General features: G+C 33.8%; 1 protein-coding gene across 7 annotated transcripts in view; it reads left to right on the top strand.

Annotated features, from left to right (window-relative positions):
* LOC133178579 (dystrophin-like) overlaps nucleotides 1-15,550 on the top strand; it is a 136,265-nt gene that overhangs the window by 58,091 nt on the left and 62,624 nt on the right. For 6 of the 7 annotated variants that reach the window (XM_061313294.1, XM_061313291.1, XM_061313296.1 and 3 more), the window contains 10 exons: nucleotides 107-274; nucleotides 485-667; nucleotides 950-1,264; nucleotides 1,626-1,871; nucleotides 2,379-2,516; nucleotides 2,887-3,048; nucleotides 7,141-7,518; nucleotides 8,253-8,425; nucleotides 13,130-13,247; nucleotides 14,367-14,542. In XM_061313294.1, the coding sequence (XP_061169278.1) occupies nucleotides 107-274; nucleotides 485-667; nucleotides 950-1,264; nucleotides 1,626-1,871; nucleotides 2,379-2,516; nucleotides 2,887-3,048; nucleotides 7,141-7,518; nucleotides 8,253-8,425; nucleotides 13,130-13,247; nucleotides 14,367-14,542 (2,057 nt within the window). The remainder of the gene's footprint in view (nucleotides 1-106; nucleotides 275-484; nucleotides 668-949; nucleotides 1,265-1,625; nucleotides 1,872-2,378; nucleotides 2,517-2,886; nucleotides 3,049-7,140; nucleotides 7,519-8,252; nucleotides 8,426-13,129; nucleotides 13,248-14,366; nucleotides 14,543-15,550) is intronic. The other variant, XM_061313292.1, reaches the window with a different exon arrangement.

Below are 15,550 nucleotides of genomic sequence, written 5' to 3'. Positions count from 1 at the left end.
ATAAATAAAAGTGCCCCTGCCCAACGGTCTCACTGATAAATATACTAGGTAAGATTCAATATTCTGTACCATCATAGGTAATGTAGAATATTTTTTGTACTTATAGGTCACTAAAGGCAAGTCCTCACTGGAGAAAGCTTTGAAGCTGGCCAAAAAGTTGAAGAAGGAAACAACTACAGTGAAGGACTTCCTGGATTCTGTAAACAAAGACCTGGATACCAAAGAGAACACACCTGGAGTCCGGAATCTGGATACAGATCTTTCTTATGTCAAGGTATGGATCATATGGATTTTCCATGTCTAGGGGAAAGAGCCAGATTTATAAACTTAAAGAAAAGAAACACTTGAATGCTAATTTTGACAGAAAATTGATGACAAATTTGATAGAACCCTCAGAATAAAGACAACATAAGTAGATTTTGACTTTTACAGTAATGCTTCAGTCCTAGGTGATGTTTGATTTTCATCACTAACTTATTTTCAGTCTGTACAAGAGGAGATGCAGAGGAGGGTGTCTATGTTGTCCACGATGCGTGAACTTGTGAACCAGATCCAGGACCTGTCTGAGGATAAGGAACTCCCCGAGGCGGTCACTCACATAGAGGCACTCTGTGATGAGTGGGACAGTCTGGCCAAACGATTGACCGTCAAACGGGAGAGACTTTCGGTATTATTTTGGAGATAATTGTAAAAATGTAGCAGGAACAGAGATCCTTTTCAGTTTGAACAGGATGGGGATGGGGCTGTGTGTGTGTGAGTGTAAAGGCAAAGTGGGGGGGGGGCACTGTGATGACTACTGTAAAAAAAATTGAGACGACTTTTGCATTTATTCATCTTTTCTCTTTGACAAATCAAATTTTATGCTCATTTGAAAAAAATGTGTGAAATTTGAGAATGATTAAAACACCTGAGAAAAGATACATGTAGTAAGTTTTTTTTTTTTTCACAGGATGACATCAATACCCTAGAACTCCTCTTTGTGGATTTCCAGACTTCATTAATGAAGGTCAAAGAGTGGCTTGCTAAAGCTGAGAGCACACTATCAGCACACGAGCAGCTTCCTGTCTACCAGCAAATGTCCGACTACGAGAAAGAAAAAATAGGTATCCTCCAGGCAGAAATTAATGACCTGGTCGGCCAGGTGGAGGAAGTGAGAGACTCGGCTCTGAGTCTCATGAGTAGGAGCGAGCGCTACAGTGCCATGGTGGAGCCCGAGCTCACTCACCTAAATCAGCGCTGGGAAGACATCAGGCAAAGGGTAAAGGTCAGTGTGCATGTGTAATCAGACAAAGAGGTGAGAGGTCAGTGTGTATGTGTAATCCGAGTCTGGTGTGAGTGTCAAGCTTTTATATAACACTGTAATAGATTTTAGATTGCTTTTTTTTTTAGATAGAAGCTAACAAAAAAAAAATGCTTTTTAGTCAGTAGGATTTGCATGTTGGGGCATGAAATTAGCTTTGCTTTATACATAGAGTAGATTACTAGCTGTATCTTGGTAATACGTACATACATAAATAGCTGCTGTTTTATGATAAAAGTGCATGAATATTGGTGTATGCATTGCATGAACACCTATTGTACATGAAATGAAGCAGTTTTTGAACACTGATTTTCTTTTATTTCAGCATATTCAGGAGCAACAGACAAAAGATGGTAATGTTTCTATGGAAATCACCAAAACAATGGTGAAGGAGGTATCCCAGAGTCCATTGCTGTCCTCTGCTTCCCCTTCTAATGAAACAGATGACAGGGATTTCCAAGAGCAGTATGACACAGTTATGAAGGAGGTCATCGTCCTTGACAACAGCCTGGTCAACAAAGGTCAAGTGACAGCTGATGACTTGTCTGGCAGACCAGAGGAAAAAACAAGGGTAAGAAACTCTTTTTGGGAAAGGGGGGTGGGGGAACTTTGGTTCCTGATTGAAGTTTTCAAAATATGGCTGTTGTTAAGGATTTGTGTGAAAAAGAGATTTTACATCCACAGATGATCAGTGGAGAAAGAGAGAATTTAGATACATTTTGATTAATGTGATGCAAAATATTTCAGAATATTTGATCAGTCATGAATAAAAGTTAAAATACCATTTAAGTGGAATTCTTAGTGAGACGCAAATTAAGTGATTTCTCCTTTAAAAAATCCGTATTAAATTTTAGCGAGAAGTAATTTTAGCAATTTTGTGATACCTTGAAAGTTAAAAATAACCTAAAATGTGGGAATAAATTGTTAGCGATGTTTAATTTTAGCGATCTCAACACCCTCGCTAAAAATGCCATAATTGAATCCTCGCTAAAATTTATGCTTATGTGGTATACGGAATGATTTTTAGTTTGAAACTGCTGTGTTATGAAAACACCGATTTTATAACATTAACTTTCAGGTTCTGGAAGCAGAAGTGAATAAATTGCAGCTAGATGTGTCTGGTATTGCTGATCAAGGGAGACTGCTTGCCCATAAAATTGATTTGGATGATCATGACAAGGCCATCCGGATCTACCGACAAGTGGAAGATATGAAGGTCAGTAATCCAGGTGGAGAATAAAGGGAACTAACTCTTGATGGATATATTTCAGAAACTGTAAATTCTATAATTAACAGTGTAGAAAAGAAATTAAATTTTGAATTAACATACTTTATAGTTAAAGAAATAAGCAGTCTTTGTTTTCAGTAATTTTCATGTTAACATGGATCATATCTTTTTATGCTTTCGGTTGTTTGAACACTTTTGTCTGAATTATTATGTTCCTTTTTTATCCAGGTCAGCATTATAAATTAAATGACATAAAAGTATAATTTTTGTAAAATTTTATTGTTATAACATAGTTAACTGCTAATAGCACATGGAAAGTAAAATGTATTTTAAATGTCCTTCAAAATTTAATTTTCAGTCCAAGTGGAATCAAGTGAAGACAAATGCGGAGAATAAGAAGACGATTATTTTGTCTGTTGGGACGACTTACAGTCAGATACAAGGGGAGATAAGGGATCTCAATGTCTGGTTTGACAATATTGAGAGGAGGATCCACTCTGTCAGGAAGGAGGATCTAAAGGTAAAGGGGGTGGATCATAAGGGGTGGATAATAGAATTCCAGCTTTCTTGGCTTGCCTCTTTGATCATGACCAATCTCAGTGTAATTTTTTAGCATTTAACTTTTTCAGGTGTTTTTAAAGAGCATTGTAAACCAACTATAATTTACCACAAATTTTATTTGGGATTCATTAGTTTAAAATCCATCTGCTACTATTAGTTTTTGCAACCAAAGAAACCTTTCTGCATAAGTACACAAATAACTGGACTGGGGCAAGAAAGGTTAGCAAGTAAAAGAAGATTATGAAACTCACAGATATTTCATATACCGGGTACATGAATAAAAGTTGGGTTTACAATGCTTAAAATTTGACTATTAATGATAACACCATAAAGAAAAGCTACAATTTAAACGATTCTTTGGAAAAAGAATTTGGAGAGAAGAGGTGCAAATTCAGTTTTGTGATCAGTAATGTCATTCACTGATCAGACTATAAAAAATTTCAGAAAGTGACGAAAAGACCTCCAGTGTATAAGATTTAATTAGCGGGGTGTCTAATCAATCATTGTAATGAACAATGTCAAGATGCGTTACATCTGTAATTGATTCATCTTGTTATGGTATGCGTTGATAGGTTGTAGATTTCGGCTTTTTTTCATACTTTGGAAGATACTAGTATATCATGATATATATTTCACTTGAAGTCGGAAACTGGTACAGCAATCTGGAATGCCGATTTTTCAATAGAGTTTGAAAATTAGAATTACATCATTTAACTGTTTTAAAAAAAAAATTTTATGAATGAAATAGAATTTTGTACAATTTATATTTCATAAACGTTATGTTTGTTGGTTAAAACTTACATTTAATTATTTATTAACAGTATTACAATGATAATTTCTGAAAAATTATTTTTATAACTCAAGACATATTATGACACAGAAGTCCAAAATATTGATATATCATGATACTTTTTTTGCATATCTATACTCATACCTAAATAATTTTTTCTGAAATAAAAAACAATCTGTTTTGTCCATTTGTCATGCATCTATAATTTTATTACTGGCTTCTATATGTAATCTAAATCAAAACAAATAACTTACATTTGGTCATGGTAGAGTGAAGGTCAAATTCATTGCTTCAATTTAGGTCAAGGCCATGCATGCTTAAAGCTCAAGTACTGCAATGTTTCAGAAATATGTCAAGACCTTTTCCTTGTTCAAAAGTTAACTTAGCATAACCCATTTTATGGCAATATTAGTGATTATTAGTTTATTATTTTTAAGTTGTTTCCAATCTCTGATCATTTCAAGATGGAGAAGTTTTAAGGAGAAATATAATTAACAAGCATATAGACATACTTTTAGAAATCATTTTAATAAATTGATTTGAAATTAGAGTACATATACTGTAAATCACTCTAAATTCACAAGAACTTTATTTTTGAATTCGCTTCATTACATGAGACTGTCGGCTTGCGAAAATTTCATTCTCACATATTTTAGTATCATTAAAGATGATATAGAGCAAATGATGAGAATTCTTGAAAATTTTGTATCAATTATCAATACTAAATAACAATCATGTGAAAATAAGGTGTCACAAGAATTAAGTGATCTACAGTAATACAATGCAGAAAAAAAGATCAAGGAAAAAGAAATAATCACATTCGGGTAGAGGTATAAATTTTACATCAAACACCTGTATAAGTAGCTGTATCTGTAAAGCATTTATACCACCCTGTAGTTAAATTAAATACTCATCATTTGGCAAGTAAACAACAGGTAGCATCTGTTGTGTCTTAGAGAGATAGGAATTTTTGAAATGTTCTGTAATTTGCCTGTGATGCACGCATGTTGGATTTTTGCTGTGACGGGATATAAACTCTACGGGGATCTTGGTTCAAAATGTCTTCTTCCCCCTCCCCCTTTCTTGGCCATATTGTTTCAGCTCCAGGTGAATTTCGTTGAAAATGTCGGAAGACAGGTCTCGAGATCATGCTAGGTGTTAACGACCTAGAGTTAAAGGCCCGATGATGGAAGTAATCAACAGTGTTAATTAAGCATGCTCCCAGAAAATTAGCCAAGTGATGAAGATGCAGAATTTTTTACCTTAGTAAATTCTGCTAGATTTTATTTTTTAAGTTTCCTTGGTAATGAATTTGTGGTATCCATTGATTTTCCTTATATCTTAAGGAAGATGTCATATTGTCAAGGCAAATAAGTTAGTGTGTTGATCTTGTCTTAAACTGTGCTGAAAGAATTAAGTGCATTCCTTGTAAAAATAATTAAGGAACACACATCTTAGAAATTTTTGGACACAAATTCATCTGAAGCAAAAAAAGTGCATACATCTTTGAGTCATCTTAAAATATTGGACATGTTTTATTTTTCATCTGGATTAAAATTTACTTTCTGTATACATAGATAAGCGAGACAGTCATGCTTTAAAATGTGAAAAATTCTGTGGATATTCAGGTTGGTGAATTATCATCCTTTTAGTTCCCTATCTCGGGATGCAGAAATAATCGTAATTTGTTTCAAATGATTTGCCGTGCAGTCATGGATCATAATTCCTCCTTGGAAGCAGAATTTTTTTCCATGGAGATAAATTAATCAAGGATTTGTAGGAAGTGGCAGTGTGAAGCAAGCAGTTAATCTGTTGTATTAGCATCATCTTTTAATACATTAGACATTGTCTTAGTGGAAATTGTTCATTTAATGGCTACTGGATGATTTGGTAACCACAGAAACTTTTGCTGAACAATGATGACTTTGAAGGAATTAATTTCAGGATCTATATGTGTTTAACCTGTATTGAGATAATTAGACAAAAAATCAATAAGGATTTTCATTACAATGCAGAGAGTATTGAGAAAAAAATCATCTTGTGTCACAATAAAGGGGTTGTTATTATGCAGAAAAACCTGAACGGGAAAACGTGGATCAGAGGAAAAATGGAATGTGGGGAAAAACTTAAAATTATGAAATAATGTGGGGGAAAAAAGCCAACTGAAAGGTAGTTGTGAAGGATTTCTACCTCAGCAAAGAAATGTTCATTGGTAAAATGATTGTCAGCTGATTAATTCAAAACAAAATGGACACCCCAGCTGTGTTTATGGTGGTTGCCATGGTATCCATTTTATTTCTGCTCTGCTACATTGCTGCAGTGTTGACCTATGGAGTGTGGATGATGCGACAAGTAGGAGAAAGTGATTTTTCTGTAATTCTGCTTTAAGTTGTATGAAGAGTTGTTGCCCTTGATACGGACTAGTGATATATTTTGATAACTGAAAGAAGAAGAAAAGAAAACAAAATCAAAACAAAAAATTCAACAAAACAAAACCAAAAAAAAAAAAAAAAATAGAACAAACATTAGTGAATTAAATTGTAAAAAGAAAGTATTCAAGTATTTTGTATGAAAGGTTTCTGAGAAAAAAAAAATTATATTAGTGAATAAAATTACAAAGAGAAGCTATATTGAAAGGAAGCTTTTATTATTTTGATTCCAGCAAAGTATGGAGAATTGTTAACAGATGTAGTGCATTTTATCACCAAAAAAAGATATGAAAGTGAATTTAAAAGTTCAACTCTTTCTAGCTGAATCCTAGAACTTTGTATCAAATAAACACAGCTGCATAGCTCTTTTGCATTGCCCAAATCACATATTACATAATCTTATCTCATAATGCTTAAAAATGTTTCCAATTTGTGAATGTAAAGAAGAAATTGATCTTGGAGCATGCAGACAAGTTGTCTCTCACCACTTGTAGGAATTCCTTCTTTCTTTTTTAAACAACTCCTCTCTATACAGTATATAGTATATATGCTAAAGAGGGGCAAATAAATGAATTATTACTTTAGAAATTTCTTGAAAATTTTGATTCACATAAGTTGAAAAATAGATCTTTTATTCAGAGAAATACAAAATCAAGGACAGTATGTCCCTATAGAATCCATAAGTTAATCCTAGTAACATTATGTTTTCAGAATGAAAGCACTGTTAAAAATATTTGTTACCTGAATTAAGTAAAAAAATAAAAGTAAATTAATTTATGCAATCCTTTAATTTCATCTGTGTAAAGGTAATTCATTTTTTTTTCTATTTCAGGCTTTTGAAGAAGAGCTGAGCAGAAGACAAAGAAAGATAGAGTCTGTCAATGAAGAGTCCGGGCAGCTGAGTGCCCAGGGGGCAGGAAAACTGTTGGAGAAAGACATCTCACGCCTCAACCAACGATGGGAGGACATCAGTCAACAGGTCAAAGGTCGCAGGGACATCACCACCCCAGATCGACCAATGGTGTTCAAGTCCTCAGTCGTCATGACAACAACCAGTGCAGCAAGGATGTCTGGGAAATCTCCAGTAGAGTATTTGCATGACCTGCAGAAGCTTGTGGAGGACTTGTCACACATACATACGAAGCTGTTGTCACATGTACTGCATGGAAATTTGTATGACGACATCAATCAACAGGGAGAGATACTACAGGTAAAAGTTAAGACTGAATGACCTGATGATAAGAAATATGCAGTACAGTCAAGCCTGCATAATCCAGACTCCCAATAATCCGGACAGTTTACTATCCAGACAAAGTTGCTGGGGAGGAAAATTTACATTCATATCTATAAATTATAAAATTTAAAAGTACATTTCAGTAATTTGAACACTTCATTTATCTGGAAAGTTGGCTTGGGAACAAAAAACTTCTGGTTACATGGTAATTTTGGCTGACTGTATGAGTCTGCATATTTTCACCAAAAGTGAAGCTATTATATAGGCCAATGTGGTGAATGTCCTTCCCAAGCACTGATCCTGTGGAACTTTATTGGCACATACACTGCAACAGAATTTAATTCATCACATCACAAAATAAAATGGAAAAATCATTGATTCTGGTATAAATAAGTCCAAAATACAGAAAGTTTTTAAGCTGTATGGAGGGAAAATATACATAATCAATATATCTGAAAATAATTCCATCTTAGTGTAGAAAGATGTTAAAACAATAAAAAAATCATTTGGGAAATTCTGGGAAACATCAGCTTTGAAAGCTGTGCTTCATTGAAATTTTATAGATCCTTACCAATGCTCAGAAGAGTAAGATTTTGCACTCTAAGCAGAATATGTTGATCAATATAACAAGAATCTTCAAACTGATTTTTAATAGGATTGTAAAGTTATCACGATGAATTGATTGAGTGGTAAATTGTGTCAATATGCAGGAAATCCAAGGTCACCTGGAGGACTTGCATCCGCGGATGGAGGAGCTGGAACAGCAGAGACAGGGGGTCCTGCCCCGATGTTCCCCGGAGGAAGCGGGGAGGGTCCGTCTGACACTGGAACAACTACGGGCAGACTGGACTCAGATCAACAGTCAGTTCAACATGTCGCACAAGTAAGGCAATAATACTAGCTACAAATGTATAACTTTTATATGTATAAATGTATGTCTCGAGCAAGTTAGACCTTGTGTAAGTCTCGTACAAGTATGGCTTTAGGAGGACAAGCATGTCTTGCTGATTTGAAGATTTTATTAAGTGCTGTCTTTGTTTTGTGGTTCCTTTGTCTGTCCAGAACTTTAATTCTTGGCCCTGACAATTGAGCTGCATGAGAAAGTTAATTAGTATAGTTGGTTTAAAAAGAATCTCATCAAAATTAGATCTTTGGGGAATTTTCTGATTTCCATACTATGTTGTGATGATTGTGACCTAACAAAAACAAAGAGGGGATCAACTATTTGGATTAACCTAGATTGGGTTAATTATGTCCAGATCATGCATGCAGATCAAGGTCATTTTAAGAGGTCTTTTGAATAGGAGTTAACCACCATATGAATTGGGCTTTATTTGAACCATTATTATTAGATTGTCATATTTTCATTTCATTACAAAAAGTTAGAAGTGTAGGAAAGAATCATGTGTCATGTGATAATAAATTCCGAATTCATACTTTATCCCTTATTTGTTAGATTTGTAAAATTCACATGAAAGCCTAGAACCTCATGGTTGATATAATGGATGTCAAGGATAATGATTAGGTAGTGTCCTCCCTCCGAGAATAAGATGCTTTTACTGCACAGCAGGAACAAATTTTGTCGCCTGGGAAATTGTCAAGTTTAATTATTACCCATCCTAACGAGTTTATGGAACCTTTTTTGGGGGATTGCAGTATTCTCTCGCTATTAATTTCGAGGCTCTGAATGAAATTTAATAAGACTCTGTTAGATTTTTGTCAAATATAAGAAAGAGTTAATGGCCTTGTGCATTCTCCTAGGCTCGTAGAGGATATAAGTATGTAGGAAAGGGTTAGGTTTTTAGCTGTTGAAAAGTATTAGTACTGTTTCCAAAATTTGATTATCATAAAAGTATCATCTGAAGGCTATAAGGTATGCCATGGCTCATTAGGACAGCTACGAAGAGGATCTGTTATCCAAACAATATGCAGTGTTTTTAAATAAGTTTGATCTGATCATTCCTTAAAAGAAAATGTGTGTCATCCTCTTAAGACTCATTTAAATTTTAACGGGACAGATTTGACGAACTTTGAAGATAGAAATAATGGTATGTTGTATTCAGTGAAGAAATGCTAGCTTTGTAAAGTTAATCAGCCTATGATGTTCTTTGTATTGGACGCTGTTATCAGCTGATTAGACACAATCTCAGGATCTCAGTATCTGTGCAGATATTTAAACTATTTGCTGTGTAATGACCTTGTTAATTATATAAAGCCCATTAAGGCTGAAACATTTGTACATCTTATCATCTCAATAACTATTGATCTGTATGGATTTGAAAGGAATGGTTGTCTTTGAATGTTTAAAAAAAAGTATAAGGGAAAAACTCTTCAATTCTAACCATTATAGGTTGTTAGTGTTTGTAGTCAATGGGTTTTGACTGCAGGTGACCCTATGTAGTAAATGGCTTTCTATAAGGTCATTAAGGGTCACCAAGATCTGGGGGAATCCTCTTGTTCTGTAATCTGACTGGCTGTCATTAGGGGTCGTCAGGGGTCGTGACACCGTAGGGTAATCCTCTTGTTCCGGAGTTACCCTAATTTTGGTGATTGGGCAGATCTAATGATAGGTCTGTCATTTTCAATGGCTTTACTCAATGACTAGACATGGGTGGGTGGTTCCTGCCATTCAGAATGAATTATATGCCTGATTAAACTGCTTCAGATCAGTTCATACCGTAGTTCATCTGAAAAAGTTTTTATGTAGAACATTTTGTATGCACATGGATGTGTCATTCGTACATGCAACTTATTCTTAATAATGTTGATATTTTGAAAATCTGTTATACTCTCAAAATGAAACTTTTATTTGGAAATATATGAATTAAGTACATGATTCCTTGAACTCTCTGAGTCCTTGAAAATTGAAATATGAATATAAAGCATCATTTAATTGTGCACAGTATGGAATTGTGTAAAGAATAAGACATCGAGTGTGGCATTAAGCGATTTATAGAAATTTGAAGTGTGTGTGTTAAGTCTTTTAGAATGTTAAATTTGCTTTAATACAATCTTGTTCAAAGTGTCCTTCAGAAATGAAGGATATCAAGTGCTCTTAGAATGGCCACTGTGTCCGTTTGTATGGAAATTCTTTAGGAATTCTTTAAAGGGCAAAATGAAAATTTCTTTTTTAAATAGAGAAAGAAAAAAAAAACATGCAAGCATGTTTGTTTGCATCCCAAAGTACCCTTTTAGATAATTTGGCATCATATTTGTACAAGAATAACAAGTTCCTTTTAATAAGGCTCTTCACATTTTTTAGCATAATAAGATTTCAGTCAGTGTTTGATTTCTCTGTCTGACTTTCAAACAATGATGATGAATTTGTTATTCCCCTCCCCCTTTAATCTATACATGCAAGAAGTAACATAATGTCATTGGGTGAAAACGCATTTTGACTTTTCAGCCCTCAAACTTTGTGTAAAATTTCAATGTTAATGAAATGTTGTCATACCGAATGCTTGTAGAGTATGTACTATTCAAAGAAACATATATAGGTGAAAAGAAAACATAAAAGTCAGTTTACTAATATAGCTGTATAGGCAGGAACTGAGATTAGGGTATTTACGGTAAAAGTCCATGCTGACACACAATCAGAGTTATAAACTCTGTTTTCAATGATTGGATTAAACGGGAAAAAGGGAAGAAATTATTTCTTCTCATTTATAGGATTTATTTTCAATTTGTAAGAAAATTAAAATGTTGAAACACTAGTGAGGAAATTATGGCAAATTGCAAGATTCAAAATCGGACAATTACAGTGCCTTATGACCCCGAGCTGATCAAGTAAGTTAATTGGCTTAATTAGTATTGTTAGTAGAATTTTACAAGTGATTATATTTGAAGGTGGCAGAAATGGGATTGTATTCAAAAAGAAATGTAGCTATATATATAGGTCCTTTCTTACAGATGAAAGGAGTTTTTCAGTTGCTTTCTGCAAGCATTAAAAATTTGGAATTAGTTTTATGTAATTCCTTTAAAAAGAAAGAAAATGAATGCTGATCGAGAGTTTTGTTTCTTTTACAGTTCCTCAACATTTTATTTTTAAAAAAGAATGGTGGGGAAAAAGTTGGGGGGTTTTTCTGACTGATTTTTGCAATACATACATGTATTATTTTGATGGCAGCTGTATTATAAATGAATGAAATCTGACAGAAAGAATATTAATCATTTTGGTATTTTGACTTATAAGAAAAGAGCTTATTAATGGATACCTGGAATTTAGGTTGAAAATAAAAATACCTTAATATGGATTGTGTGAATGTAGGTACAAGTAATTTTGCTTGTCGCAGTGTAAATAGACAGCTGTCAAAGTTTATCTGTAAAGTACAACAGATAGGTATAGTTGTATATCTCTGACAGGTAATCTACGATAATTGACACCTTCACGTATGATGACCCTATACCTATCATGCCGTAATGAAAATATTATGCCAAGGTATAAGTAATGAATATATATGTTACATAAGGATGTATAATTATGTGGGCCTACAGTTTGTACATACACCCTTGCCATTGCATACAAGTTATGCATTTTAATATAGAAAGACCGTATCTGTCTCAAGAAGTGTTCAGGGCATTTGAAAAAGTGGAAATATAAGGAGTTGGATATGGGGGGGGGGGGGGGTAACTTAGTAGATCCACTTTTGCAGCAATTAAAATTCATCTTACTAAAAGTATTTAATTATATATCATATAATATACACATCTGAACAATGTGAACAGTTATCGATCATCATTAAGAAACATACAAGAAGACCATGATGATACTTTCATGCAAGTCAAATAGAAATCTGTAAATGTTTCCAATTTATTTCACAATATAGATTATAGGCATCTAGTCTCTTTTGCATGAAATAACAGAAATTGGCATCAAAAAGGGGTGGGGGTTATGGGGTGAATACTGTAATACAAATTTCTTGTTTCCCTGTATTAAATAAGCAAGACTGGAAATGACATGGGAATATCATATATGCATGTTATATTTCAATGTATGTTCAGTCAAGATTCTGTTTGTATCATTAAGTTCATCTTTCAAACATCCTCACAGGTTTAACTGACTTCTAATTGAGAGTGGCATTATTATGTTGGTAACATATAGCATATACATGTACATAGAATATCAGAATATATCCATTGTTTACATTTCCAGGAAATATTTATAGCATGAGGCTATTCAAAATAGCCTCTGTTTGTAAAAAGCTTTGGTATTTCCACCAAAATAGCCTCTGTTTGTAAAAAGCTTTGGTATTTCCACCGTTCACTATTGATTTACTGTGGTTTATCATTGGTGCATGTGTAGGTACTGGCCAGAGAGAATTACTGTATACATCCTGCAAGGGTTATTGAATTAAGATGCAGAATCCCACAGAAAGATAAATGATTAAACTGTCAAATGCCTTGATATTTTGTGGTGTTGATGGCAATTATACCTTTTGTGTTTGACAGCAGAATTGTAATGATGGTATTCAAAGGATTTTTATCAATTTTCCTTGGATGTATGCGAGATTAATTTAATTATTCCAGTCTTGGAAAATTCAGGTTGTTTAGTGCATTTTTTAAAAAGAAGAATGACTTCTGTTTGAAGGCGATGGACACGAGCTTCAGAGCAGTGGAAACAATTTCATGCCGATCTGAAGGAGATCACAACGTGGTTACTGGTGGCAGAGTCTGACCTGGAAATGAATGGGGACACAGCTCATAAGGTACGCAATACTTAATTATTATTTCCATTTCATTAAATTGAAATCCTTGATTATATTCAAAATATGTTATAAAACACCATCCAATAAGCACTTATGTAACTACAAAGAACAAGGTTCACTTACGGCCTTTTTTGGCTCTATGAATTTCAGAAAACATGAAACTGCTTGGTTTTAGTTAACAATGCATTAAATATCATTTAGACCTTTGGTGACTACGTATCTATCAAAAATGATGTAATTTTCTGGCTAGTCAATGCATTATGACGTCATGAAATGCATCATTTTCCTCGTATCCTGAAAAATTCTACAAAAACAGTTAATTTTTAAAGCTATTTTTCGATATTTAATATAGAGCACAACCTCTGATCTAAAATATGCAACTATTAAATGATAGAACTATTTCTGAGGAATACAAAACATTTTTATTTTTTAGATCAGAGGGTGCACTCATATTATTTCTCTTCTTTGAAAGTACTCAAATATACTTGTTTTCCTTAAAATTCAAGAACATTGCAATTCCATGAAGCCTGTTTTCCAAGACCTTATATGGCTTTAAGACAAAATTTTTAATTATAGGAAATGAAAGCACTAAGTCTCTACTTTATCTTGATGTTTAAAATGGAACATAAAGTGTTAGTCAATAAATTGGTATATCTACAGGGCCATTTTATGCATAAAGTGAACCTAGCTCTTTATACTTGCTGGTACGTTTGCATATTTGAGTGTACCAAATTTGTGATTTAGCTTAAGCTAATTTTTTTTATGGCTTCACAAGTTTTCTATGCTTGGTAATCATGGTTATTTTGCCAAGAGCTTGTGGCAACTGGACAAGAAATTATTAGAATGCATCTGAACCTTAATTTAAAAAAAAAAAAAAAAAAATTTTTTAGATGTAATATACACATTGACAATACATGCATTATAGATAAAATACTTTTGCTTGAAAAATATTTAAACCAACATTAAATTTATATGCAGTTCTGAACAATTGTTTTTTCAGGCGTTACTGATTTGTCTCTTAAAAATCAAATTTTCTTAATAGAGAGCAAGAAATATTTTGCAGTCTCGAGATATGTATACGATTTAATACAATGCATTATATATGTTTATTTTGTGCAGGAGATAAGTAATGGACTTCAAACCCACCGTGCAACCCTGAACAACATGAATGCCGCAGGAAATGACATCATCGGACAGTCCAACATGCTGGAGTCCAAAGCTATGAAGGAGAAGCTGGACTCCATCAACAAGAGATGGGAGACACTGTTTCTGGCCGTTCAGGAACAGACTGACAGGTAGGTGTCTTAAGGAGGGTCATTATCTTTCTGATCACTCATATAAAAATTTTGCTTTAACGCTTACAATTTTCTAAAAGAAAACTAATTTTTAATTAAAATGCACATAATTTCAGCATACCTAGTGAGGCAAAATATGACAGGAATGACCTGTTAACTTGATTTTATAAAGGAATAATAGTTATTTATACCAGTTAGAGTTATCTCTCTTACCAGAGGGTCAGTAAACCTTAATTCCAAAATTTATCATGTAGACTATAAATGTGTTTGAACTTTGAATCTTCTATGAGTGAATAGAAACATAATGAAACAGACTGTGTTCCTACGGGTTGGAAATCAAATTCCCAAAGCTTTTAGCTTGTGGTTTTGCTGAAAGATTTCTTAATTTTGTCATTGTCTGTTCCTTTTAATGTGATGCTGGAAAAGTGTAAACTTAAATCTAAAGCTACAGTTTGTAAGTGGTTTCTGAATGGTTAATGTCGTTTTCTAGACACCATTCTCTGTATAATGTCTTGAAATATTCAGTTGCTCCAGGATTATCCAAACACATTTCATATATTGATAAAGATTTTCAAGGCCCTCTTTTGATAGACATAATACATTTTAGCTGGCTGCATGAATATTTGCATGGTTATATTTTCATAGAAACAACATGCATTTTGGGGAAACATTTATGACTGTGTGCCAACAAATGCCCCCTAGCTTCATTGTCCTGCAACACTGATATTGATTTAGGGGTTACTAGATTGTTGTGAGTGTATATACTGGCATACAGTAGACTGTACTCTACTGCAAGCATTATTGAATTAAGATGTTGAATTCTGGTGAATGAACTTGTCTGTGGTTTATAAAGGAGCTGAGTAGCATGTCATTCAGCCAATAGAGACAAATACATGTACTATGGTATTTTTGTGGGAAATTATCTTTTTTGTTAAATTCTGTTAATTAAGTCCATGTGGATTTATGGCTTATTTCTTGCAAGAGACTCTTTGGGAGGCAGCATGTACC

Source organism: Saccostrea echinata, unplaced genomic scaffold, assembly GCF_033153115.1.
Source record: "Saccostrea echinata isolate AGI-Se365-2 ecotype Australia unplaced genomic scaffold, CSIRO_AGI_Sech_v1 ptg000003l, whole genome shotgun sequence".
Classification (NCBI taxonomy): Eukaryota; Metazoa; Mollusca; class Bivalvia; order Ostreida; family Ostreidae; genus Saccostrea; species Saccostrea echinata.
The sequence above is the reverse complement of the archived record's forward strand: the minus strand, read 5'-3'. Positions and strand labels throughout refer to the sequence as shown.